At 38.8% G+C, this 12465-nt stretch overlaps 2 protein-coding genes across 2 annotated transcripts in view; one reads left to right on the top strand and one right to left on the bottom strand.

Annotated features, from left to right (window-relative positions):
* Window positions 1–3603: 3603 nt before the first annotated feature.
* Window positions 3604–10501, bottom strand: MSTN (myostatin). Its single transcript, XM_026002656.2, has 3 exons — window positions 9787–10501; window positions 7687–8060; window positions 3604–5520 (listed from the first exon to the last, which is right to left on the bottom strand). The coding sequence occupies exons 1-3, from the start codon at window positions 10157–10159 to the stop codon at window positions 5140–5142; spliced, it is 1128 nt and encodes a 375-aa protein (XP_025858441.1). The 5' UTR covers window positions 10160–10501; the 3' UTR covers window positions 3604–5139.
* Window positions 9367–12465, top strand: part of C16H2orf88 (chromosome 16 C2orf88 homolog) — a 137219-nt gene continuing 134120 nt past the window's right edge. The window contains exon 1 of the transcript XR_011997850.1: window positions 9367–10450. The gene's annotated coding sequence lies outside the window, so the exon portion shown is untranslated. The remainder of the gene's footprint in view (window positions 10451–12465) is intronic.

The raw sequence follows: 12465 nt of genomic DNA, 5'->3' as shown, positions 1-12465 counted from the left end.
AAGTTCTATGTAAATATTCCCTCCATTTAGTCTTTTAAGTGACAACAAAGAAAATTGTGCTGTAAACCATACATGCAATCTAATTAAAATGTATTCATTTTCCAAAGACATTCTCTATAAAATCCCATCTAGACATGAATGAGCTAAATTTGGTACCATTTTGCATTCTTGAAATCTTACATAGGGATGACCAAAATGAGTAGAGTTTACTTTGATATATTTTGCAGTATGTAAACTCGAACTGAATAACCATGGGAATGAAATTTCAACACTATTCATCACATGCCAGGCAAGTCCTGATTGCATATCATATTTTAGACTATGGTTTAATTTCTTAATTATGCTATAGGTCAGTATTCACGTGTCTTATTTTTAAAAGTGAGCATCTGATATTTTAAATGAATTTTTTTATCATGCTACATTTTTAATAAGTAATATTGGAATGAATGATTAAAAAAGTGTAACTGATCTGGATTTCTACTTCTTATATAATTAATATATAAATATAGATGCTAAAAAAAAAAAATAATAAATAAATAAATAAATAAATAAATAAATAAATATAGATGCTGTCTCCTTGGATAATTTGATTAATTTTTTTTTAGCCTCAGTTCACTCTATGAAATGAGTATGACAATGATAATACTTAACTTTCAGCATTATGAAGATAAAATTACATCATTAATGTGAAAGCTCTTTGAAAACTTAATTATCAATTTATTATTATTTTTTATTACTATATACGATAAAATAATGGTTTTAAGTGCATACGACCATAGATTTCCCTTAGAGTCTCTTTGTCCAAGTAAATCTCTAGGCCAATAAAAGATTTGTTTAGATAGATGTAAATTGTGATAATCCTATGAACATTCATTTAGTGTCTTCTTCTGACTTCACAGCTAACAGACCATGACTCAGAGCTTTTCTGTTTTTGGTTTTAGCTTTCCTGCATTTTGTCCTTTGGAATCCTTCTTCTCTTTTGTCCTTTGGAATCACTCTTAGCCACCATGCATTCTTTTCAAGCATTTTAGAGCTCTTATCTCAGTTCTCAAACCAATTCTCTTTATAACTTTGAGCATCCCTCTCCCTAGACCTCAATTCTGTCTTATGTAAATTTGATGATCTGTAAGGCCTGGCCTGTTCCAGGTCTCATATCCTATGACAGTGACCCATTTCCATATCTGTGTGCATATTCCTCTGCTTTGCTTACCACCCTCTCTTCATCTTCCTTTTCATTAATACCAGCTCTACCCTCCCCTATTAAAATGCAGCCAAATAACCTTTTGCAGAAACCAATGCAGAATCCAATAAGGATATATTACAAAATATAAACATTAAAAATATATGGTTTCACTCTTTTGTTAGGGCTTGGTGAAGAATTGTTAACTAGAGCAATGAATCGTTGTGTCAAACTGCTCTTAGTTCACATCCAGGCTGGCCACTGAGATGCCTCCCATTGTCACAATTCCTCAAAGTTCTCTTCTGTGAACTGGGAACAATAATGTTTTGCATGCTGAGCATGTCACAGAAGTGCCTGGCACAAATCTAGTGCTCAATAAATATTATCATCTTATATCCTCACACATCAGTAGCCCTGATGACATCCTGACTTTGTTTTTAACACATAAAAAGAATCTGATTTCATACTTTAAAAAAAAAAAAAGAATTATTCATGAGAGAAGCAGAGACACAGGCAGAGGGAGAAGCAGGCTCCCCATAGGGAGCCCGATGTGGAGCTCGATCCCAGGGCCCCAGGGTCACGCCCTGGGCCGAAGGCAGATGCTCAACTACTGAACCACCCAGGCGTCCCTGATTTCATACTTTGAAGTCCTTTTTATTTAGTCGTCTAGTTTAATCTATCACAGAGGTGCCAGTTGGTGATTGGATGATCTTTAAGAACAAAATGTTTTGGTAAATAGTAGGATTTTTAACCATGTTAAGACATCCAGGCTGATTTGAAATTTGTTTTCTTTTCCCGACACTCAGATTGTTTAATGACTAAAGCTCATTAATTGGGAAGCAACTATCATAAATATATTGTATTACTTCGTAAATAATAACTTTTGTCTTAAGAAGAAAAATAAAAGTGTGTGTGAACTAGGTTCGATGAATGCACTCTACAAAGGCCCTAAATTCCCTGAAACTATATGCAAAGTTTTGAGTTTTATTTCTTCTGGTGAGACTGTCTTTAGTTTTCAACAGATTCTAAAAGGGTCATTGACATCCTAAAATGTGTCTGTCAAGGTTGAAAGTGAAATACATTTGTTCTCGTTTTGGGGATAGAGTAATTTAGTTCCAATTTAATTACTGTCAATATCAAATTACTGCCTTCTTCTTTTAAGAAATAAGGTTCTATACAAAAGTGCAAAAACCGACTTGAATTCAAAAAGAACTGTAGAGTTTGGGAGGGTTTTTGTTTTTATATGTATGTATGTATGTATTTTTAACTAGTATAGGTTTGTGGGAAGTCGGAGAAGTATTATGAAACAGTCAGAATATTAAAACTGATGCACCGCATTGAATTTTACATGATGTTTTCTGAAAATCTCAGAGATTAGTATGATTTACTAATGGTCCCGATGCTTTCTTTCATGGTCATATGGGTTTCAAAGAGGGCCACCACATGGTGAAGTTGGTGATGAGATCCTGGGGCTGCATGGGAAGGGTGACTAAAGATTGGGGAGTCCTATTACTGGGTCCTTAGAAAACGAGGGTGTTCCTTCCTTACACCCTATAGGTGAAAGTCCCCAGTTATTTGTCTTCCGGAGCCTAAGGTACATTAATGGGCCTCCTGACCCAGACTTTTGGATCAGATATATTCATGGCCCTCGAAGAAGTAGCATCTAGTGTTTTGTAACTCAAAGTGGCCTCACCCCATCACCATAGCTGGTCTTGGCTTATAGGCAACCTCCTTACAGTCCCAGACTCGTCAATGTTAAACGTATCACTATTAAAACTAGAAAAAGTACTACACTTAGTTTGTATGAGTATAAATTGCTGCAATACCATTGAGGCTTTAATTATAAATTACTTATTTAGGAACCATACACTAGTTGGAATTTCAATAACCTCTTCTATTAAAGTTGGTGACTACTTCATCACTAAGTTACTAAGCTGATGAGGGGTAGTGAAGAGAGTCCACTTCAAAGACATTATATCTAAAGTTACACTTAAGGATTTCTAAGTACTTTATAATTGTTTTTCAGTTCAATTTGAAAATTGGTGTCCCCAAAGCTCAGATAAATGTGCCAGTATCATTAAATGCTAAGAAAAAAATGCAGCTTCCCTGTGTCCCTGTGGCTTTAGTAGAACTTGTAACTCTAGGACTACATACCCTTGCCAACTGCAATGCATTTGGAAACTGAACCTATGAAAACATATAAATAGTTTTCAGGTCAAGATAAAGAGGAATGAAACAAGTATAACTAGTCCTTGCTTTTGTGTATTTAAAGCAACTTGACCAGACCAATTTAACAGAAATTTCACTCATGAGAACTCCATTAGCAGACCTACCTAAACCAAACTTTTATGCTAAACCATTAGACTTTTAGAGTAAAGTGAAATTAGAAATCCAGCATTAAACATTATAACATAAAACCATTGTGTCTTTCCAAAAAGGTGAAAACACTTTAATATAATTTATATTGTTTCTACACATTAGGCATAGGAGATAATTTCACTTAGTCGTAAGTACAATGAATTTGATTAACAAAATCCTAATTTACAAAATAGAAGTAAGTATATGCAGAAATATATTCATTATCGAATTATAAAATAAAATTAACAGTTCTTGTTAAGATATCATCAGTTTATTATTTTGCATTTCAGATAATAGAGTTAAATCATTTTGGTATGTTTAATAACATTTATAAGTATTAAAATAATGGAACGTTGAGATTTGAATACAATGACAGTAAACCATTGAAATTTCACATTCACATGATAACAGCCATCATGAATCCATAGGTGAATGTTAATTAAATGTAAAAAAATATAAAATGATTGTAATATAACCACTTAACCATTAGCATATGGAGTTTTAAGACCACTATTTAATCTGCTAATTTTCTCTGAAATATAAGCAGTTGCTTTTCTGTGATACATGACATGTCTTTGTGCCTTAATACTTAATTTGAAATGTCCTTATTACTGTAAAAATATACCAAAGTAAATAAAAAAGGAGACACTTATTTACAAAACAATATTGTATACATATTATATAAATGCAATTGTTTCAAAGTCTTTTTATACAATATCGATAGAATTAGTCATTTCTATTATTTTATCATAAAAACTGCAATGTTGCAAAGACAGGCTGCAATTTTGAAATTCTGATTAAAAATGAATACTTTTTTGGCTGCCTTTTAAGATTATGCAGTTTCTTCAAGTATGCTACAGAATTGAATGCTGACCTCTAGAAAAATGATTCTTCTTTCATTAAAGAAAATCCATTCCCCATTGGGAGGTGTGTGAAAATGCACCTTAAGAAAGGAGAAACTTAAAATTTTACTGAATGTTTTCTTAATTCGATAAACCTGATAACATCAGCCATTCAGTGTATCGTATTAGCACCATCGGCATGGATTGTTAATGTACTGTGCGGATCATAATAGGGATGGGGACTTGCAAACGATGTACCATCCCTATTTTTGTGAAATTTCATTTTACCAAGTATGCTATCATACAATATAAATTCAAGTGTTTAAGGATGATTCAAATGATGGTATATAACAATCCTGCATTTTACCAATACTACATATAGATTTTTTTTTCTGTAGATATTAAATGATACTGTAAAGAAATAGACTTTAAAGCATAAACTCCTTTAATTCACCAGAACACGGGAGAATTGCTTTCCTTTACCTGGATGTGTTCTTTATATATATGAACATAAATGCAATTTGATCTCCTCGTTCAAAAACTCTGGAAATCATTAAGACTTTTTTTTTATTGTGTGATTTATTTTGATGGTTAAATGGCAACCATTGCATATATTCTTTTAGCCCCTATATTGAGCTTGTGCTTAAGTGACTGTAGCATACTCTAGGCATATAGCCTGTGGTATATAATTTCACAGTTTCAAAATTGTTGAGGGGAAGGCCTTCCGTATTTTAGGAAGTTATGAACTAAATACAAATCTCATGAGCACCCACAGCGATCTACTACCATGGCTGGTATTTTCCCATATATTATTTGTTCTTTGCCATTAAAATATAGCATATTAATGGGAGACATCTTTGTGGGAGTACAGCAGGGGCCCGCTGAGCCCCTGGGGTTTGCTTGGTGTACGAGATGGGTATGAGGATACTTTTGTAAAAACACAAATTCACACTCTCCAGAGCAGTAATTGGCCTTATATCTTTTGGGTGCAATAATCCAATCCCATCCAAAAGCTTCAAAGTCCACAGTAAGAGGGTAACGACAGCACCGAGATTCTGTTGAGTGCTCATCACAGTCAAGCCCAAAATCTCTTCTGGATCTTTTTGGTGTGTCTGTCACCTTGACTTCTAAAAAGGGATTCTGTGTGAAAAGGAAAAGAACAATCAGTAATATTAAGGGGTCCTGAAACACTTCCCTACCTCAAGAACTCATTATTGATGAAACTAATCATTTTGCTTATACCACATTTACTTTCTAAAGACACGGCATTGAGGAATTTTTGTTTACACTAGGCTTGATTCTTCCCTTGTGGCTCATACGAATATAGCACCAATTCTAATTCCCTGTGGTCACATCTATGTCTTTTCGATTTCTGTTTTCCCCAGTTTGAGTATCTGAATGCCTGGCACATAATAGATGCTCGAAAAATATTTATGGGAAGAAAGGGACAGAGGGAGGAGAGGGGAAAAGGGAGGACAGGACAGAGGAAGAAAGAGGTTAGTTCTCTCTCCTCCTGATTAAATATGTTGGCTAAGTATGTCTGTGACGCCTGGAATAATAGTGAATAATAATGAATAATAATGAATAGTGAATAATAATGAATAATAATATTCATCCATCCTCTGTTCCCTAGGTCATTACTTGGGGAAACTTGGCTATTAAAATCAGAGCAAAAAAGTTACCTTGCAGCACTATATGGATTGTAATAGGAAAAAGAAAGGTAGGGTAATGAAGGTGGTGGTATGCATATCGAGTTGGAAAGAAAACTCTAAGAGAGCCAGGGACAGATTCAGAAGGTACAGTAATATTTCACTTTATTTTTTCACTGAAAGATGTTTCTGTTCATATATTTAAACGATAATTTGCTAGTTCTTCCCTTGCCACAGTCTTTTGATGCATTTGAGACTTTTCCATTTATATGGAAAAATCCAAGGAATGTATCATTAATAATTATGTTTAATGTGTTTAATAATAATAATCTTTTTAATGATACTTAAAACTTCTGTCACATGACCAACTTTGATCATTAAAATGCTACCTGTAAAAAAACACTTTCTTAAATAATTAAGTGATAATAATTAATTAATAGTTTTATCCTACATCAAAACCAAAATAGACCTGGTGATTAAATAATTAATAATTAATGTAATTAATAATAATTAATAATAGTTTTTATCCTACATCAAAATAAAAATAGACCTGGTGATTGTTATTTAATATCATAAAAAAACAGATCATTTTGTGAGTCAATTACATTTTATGTAGCATATTCAAAGAAAAATAAACCATTTGGAAAATTATGTAATCCTTTAAAGAACATGTTTTTATTTAAAGTAGATCTGACTTACCATCTACTCTTTATAACCAAGACCATTTAAAAACTAAAAAGATAGCATTTATTGTTTGCAAGCATAATCTTTTGTTCTAAATGAGGTCAATAGATGGAAGTAAAGAGTATGATCATGTTAAATAAGTTTGTGAAAGCAGAGGTAAGCCAGGAGAGTAACTCTAAATTTACGCTAAGGTTTTAAATGGTTTTTATTAATTTTTATAATATGTGAAGTATTGTCAGTCTGCTTGGCCTGATAGTAAATGAGTTGGCATTACCTAAGTAAACCCTTGCACAGAAATGGCAAGGCAGCTTAGAAGCTTAGAAATAAGCTAGGTGACAAGGCCTAAATAGCCTGAAAATTTAAATTTTGTTAGGGGTAATTTACAAAGTATGCTACATACACATCAGTGCATTCAACAGTCTGCAAAATAATAAACACATTTATCATGCGGGACCTTAAGTGTGGTATATTTAGTAAGATGTAAGCCTAAAAGTACCATACTTAGCTAACTGCCATTAAAAAAGCATTTTATTTTAATCATAATTTTTCAAGTTTTTTTTTTTTTTTGCTTATTTAAACTAAAAAATCTCAACACACCTGGCATTCTTCTGAAGGAAAGGAAATTTTAATCTGTTGGGGATGTGGTAGGATCCACAATGAGTATTTCATGTTTTTATTCATGCATATCAATGAAAAGCACTTCATATTTCATCTCCAATTCGACAGAACTCCCTAGGAAGCTAATGACTGTGGCATAACTGTTTTTTAATCCTTGTGCAAAATAAAAGTATCAAGAGGGATATGAAATTAGACACTTACTTTTATTGGGTACAGGGCTACCATTGGGGTAAGATACCTTTGTCTGGCTTCTGAGCATAGGAGATGGGTAGTGATTTTCCACTATTATCATTCACATGATGAATAAAAATGTCACAATGTTTGTGGTTAGATGTTATTTTCAGTTATCACTTACCAGCCCATCTTCTCCGGGTCCTGGGAAGGTTACCGCAAGATCATGACCATTCTCATCTAAAGCTTTGATTTCAATGCCTAAGTTGGATTCAGGCTGTTTGAGCCAATTTTGCAACACTGTCTTCACATCAATGCTCTGCCAAATACCAGTGCCTGGGTTCATGTCAAGTTTCAGAGATCGGATTCCAGTATATCTTGTACCGTCTTTCATGGGTTTGATGAGTCTCAGGATTTGCACAAACACTGTTGTAGGAGTCTTGACGGGTCTCAGATATATCCACAGTTGGGCCTTTACTACTTTATTATATTGTATTTTAGAGCTAAACTTAAAGAAACAACATTTGGGTTTTCCTTCCACTTGCATGAGAAGATCAGCTATAAACGAAAAAGAAAAGAAAAATAGTCATTGAAATTATTTCTCATAAAAAAAAAAATCAACAAGTCCCTTTATGTTAATTGGTGAGCCTTTTGTCCCCATTGGACTAGTGAATGCATATTTTAAAGTGAAAAACTATGCAGAATTTCATTCATAATTCAGAAAAATATCAAAGAAAATAATTGTTCCAGCTTTGCAGAGTATTTTCAGATACGTATTTTTTTCAGCTTTTTCGGAGGCCTCTGCTCCCTCCCCAGGAATCCGGGGCTAGTGTGAAGTGCACTAAAGAACGACTGGGGGTGGAATCTTAAAATGATGGTGATTAGAGAGAACCAGGACTTGGTGGAGGACCGTCTGCTTAGAATTCTCTGGGAATCTGAGTCGTCAGGCTCTCGGAGCAGCTGCACCGATCAGTCTGGAGGAAGGAACCCTTCCCCCAGGCCTGGGTTACCTGGGCCCCGATTAGAGGGAACGAGCCGCTCTGCTGTGCGGGCCCCGGGGGAGCGGGGCTGGGGCTGAGGGTGGCTGGGCCTGGGCCGGGCTGAGGGGCTGGGGGGTGGGGGCTGAGGGCCGGGAGAGCTGGAGGGCTGGGGGGCTGAAGGTGGACAGGGCCGGGAGGGCTGGGGGCTGGGGGCTGGGGGGCTGAGGGCTGGGAGCTGAGGCGGGCAGGGCCGGGAGGGCCCTGGGGTGCCCCGGGGCATGCACAGCCCGCCGTTGGGAGGCGAGGCGCGCAGGGCAGCAGCTCCCTCCAGCCGGGAGCCTCCGCACCATCCCAGCAGGTGGGGTGCTGTGGCTGGCAGGTATGCATGGCTCCCGGCAGGTGTGCACAGCTCCTGGCCCGTGTGCAGGGCTCCAGGCAGGTGTGCACAGCTCCCGGCAGGTGTGCACGGCTCCGGGCAGCTGTGCACATCTCCCAGCAGGTGTGCATGGCTCCCGGCAGGTGTGTACGGCTTCGGGCAGGGGTGCACATCTCCCAGCAGGTGTGCACGGCTCCAGGCAGGTGTGCACATCTCCCAGCAGGTGTGCACAGCTCCGGGCAGGTGTGCACGGCTCCCGGCAGGTGTGCACGGCTCCGAGCAGGTGTGCGCCGCCCCAGGTGCAGGTGGGCCTTGTGGCGGCCCAGCTGCCGTGGCGTGTTCGCTCCGTGGCACCTCGTGACACTCGGCTCGCGGCTGTCATTGCACCGCCTGCACTTCCTCACTGGTCTTCCCGATACGGTACATTTTTAAAAACCCTTTTGGTTGTTGTTGCTCTCCAGTGTGGTGTGTCTCAGAATTACCCCCCTCTGTGTGGGGGGGGGCACGCGGGCCGGGCAGCAGGTGTGGGCCCCGGGGGTCACTGCGGGCCGTGGCTGGGCCCCGAGCCCTCTGGCCCAGGGCAACCAGCGCGACCTGAGCGCCCCCCCCCACCGCGGCCAAGCCCTCCGGCCTGACACCCGGCACTGCCACCGCGGCCACCGCGCTGTGAGGGTGCAAGCCCGGCGCCACTGTCACACGCAGCGAAACGTGAGCGCCACGCAGGCATTTTATCCTCATCTCCTTTTGGCTTTTGAGCTCTCCGGCGAGGCCGATTGTGCCGCAGCTTCCTGCGTCCTTCAGCTCGGCTCCGTGACATCTTGCAAAGACAGAGATCCTCCTTCCCACTCCCACACCGCGGCGGCCTGGGAAGGGAGCCCGGACCAGCTGCCACCGACACGAGCCCCGCGCCACACACCCAGCTACTCACTCTCGGCGGGCATGGCAATGACCGTCTCGGTGGTGGCATGGTAGTCGTCGTCCTCCAGGGAGCCGTCACTGCTGTCATCCCTCTGGACGTCGTACTGGTCGATCAGCTCCCGCAGCGGAGGAGCCCGCGGCAAGAGTTGTCTGACAGCATCTCTGCTGATGTTGGGAGCCGTTTCCAGGCGAAGTTTGCTGAGGATTTGAATTTTTATGGCTTCTATCCTTGAAGACTTAGTGTTTTGCCTCCACGTACATGCATTACAGAGCCCCTCCTTTTCCACATTTTCTTTTTGCTCACTGTTCTCACTTAGATCGACTGGGCCAGCAACAATCAGCACAAACAGGTAAATATAAACACAGATTTGCAGTCTCTGCATGATTTTAAAGTCAGCACACTCTTTTTCCTCGTTCTTATTTCTTCCTTTTCCTTTTGTTTTGCTTTTGAGTAATGCCAAGCAAAATCCTAGAGCCTGTACAGTCTGAGAGACAACTTGCCACCCCAGTGAATCTTTTATACTGTATTCCAAGTGGCTTTTTATATTCCAACTTTGATGAGACAAGTGTCGTCAGGATCTATGATTGGCTCTCGCTCCACAATGAATCTCGCTGTCAGAGGTTAAAACCCCGTCTGTCACAAGTCACCGAACAGTATTCTGTTACAGTCAAGGGTGAGCTGATTCATTCGACTACTTCATAAAGGAAATAAATCCACAAATAATGAAAGATATATGTGACATTTGAAAATTTAAAGTCTGGGCTAACAATAACAGAGAGTGTACACTTGAATCCGATTCATCTTCATATATGAAACCCAAGTTGTGATTTAAATAAGTAAATCTTAGTCTCACACTTAAAAACTTGAATGTTAGTTACTTCCTCTAAAGTTAAAATTATTGTCTATGATTTAGGCAAGCATTTGAAGTAAAAAGAATTTTGTTTATTGCATTAAGTTATGTTTAGTGTTGTATAATTAGGGAACTGTGAATTTGAATAAGGAAGACCTGAATTAAAAGAAAAGGTGAACCTAAAAAAAAAAAAAAAAAAAAAAGGTGAGATTGTGCTACTAGTAAAAGATTTCCAGCTTATAATCTGAGAAACTCGTTTTCCTGATTAAATTCTTAGCACATGCTAAAAATCAACTTCTTATAATGTTCTATTACACATGGAATTCTTTTGAAATAATTTCATGTTTTTTATTAATATGAAAACTGTGCTCACTTTTTGGCCGATTGCTATTCAGTTATTTCCTATTTTGAAATTGCAGATTAATATTACTCAGAAGTTCTGTTTCTTCATTGTTTATTACCAAGAGGCTAATGTCATCTAGCAGAAAAAAAAAATTTCCAAACTTAGAATAAGAAGATAACTGTTACGACTGACAATGCTGCACTTGCTACAGTTTGCCTCAGATTTCCATAGGTAAAAGCAAAAAGCATAGTATCTCTCCTCCATAAATTATTATTATTTTCTTAAGGATCATTTCTATTTTGAAGAAATCAGAAAAGCCTTTATTTTGGGAGTGACATTTGAAATGAGGTGTTTGGTTGTTTGGGTTTGTTTGTTTGTTTGTTTTAGATTTAATTGCTTTATTTGAGAGAGACAGAGCAAGCACGAGCAAGGGGAAGGCAGAGGAAGAGGAAGGCACAGGCTCCCCGCTGAGCAGGGAGCCCCATGTGGGGCTCCACCCCAGGACCCTGAACCCTGAGATCACAACCTGAGCCAAAGGCAGACACTTGACTGACTGAGCCACCCAGGCGCCCCTGTCCTCCATAAATTATATCAAAATACTGTGAGCACATAAGAGTGAAAGAGCACCATATAAAGGGGTGCCCATTGTTTGGTCCCCCAATACTATAACTGGTTTGCACCCCTTTGCCAGTTTCTCGTATTGACCAGAGGGCAGACACCTGGCAGGGGTTTGGGGTAAGGTCTGAGGACAGAGAATGGAGCCTCTTGTTCTCCAAACCGAAGTGGCCTGCAGAGGGATCAAACTCTTGACCTTAGCTTTGGGAGCCAGGAGATCTCATCAAATAAACTGTTAAAGAGCTAAGCAAACACAGCCAGGGAGAAACGAGCCTTTTCCAAGACACAGGAGATTTCTTTTTCCTACTCCTTTTTGGGAAGCTTAGGACTCCTAGGAGAGTTAATCCATTACTCTGACCCCCTCCACCCCAAGAGAATGCAGTGGCTCATATCAAATATTTATTTTTTAGGTCACTACCACTTTTGCACATTGTACACTAATTTACTGCCTCAGTGCACTAAAATGCAACTCAGTAGCCTGAAAAGTTAATGCATTTTCATCAAATTCTTAAGAGGTATCTACATCTCTTGAGAAAAAAACGGCCTTACATAATGCATTAGATTTGCTCATCATTAAAGATTAAGGAAAACCAGACACAAACCAGATGCCCTGAAGGATTTCAGATTCTCTTTATTGTGGAACAATATTAGATCAGACTTATAAAATTTTATTTGGTAAGCTTATTTCTCTGTGTATGAGTCTTGGCAATGCTATAAAAATTGTAACATATGCTCCTATACACTTCTGAGTAAGTTGGACTTTTTTTTTTTTTTGAATCTTGATTAGATTTGCATAGCAGTTGGGAACTCAGGCTCTGGAGTCCAACGGACCTGAGTTCGAATCTCAGTGTTGCCACTTCGAGCTACATGATAACGGATG

This window comes from Vulpes vulpes, chromosome 16 (assembly GCF_048418805.1).
Source record: "Vulpes vulpes isolate BD-2025 chromosome 16, VulVul3, whole genome shotgun sequence".
Taxonomy (NCBI): Eukaryota; Metazoa; Chordata; class Mammalia; order Carnivora; family Canidae; genus Vulpes; species Vulpes vulpes.
The sequence above is the reverse complement of the archived record's forward strand: the minus strand, read 5'-3'. Positions and strand labels throughout refer to the sequence as shown.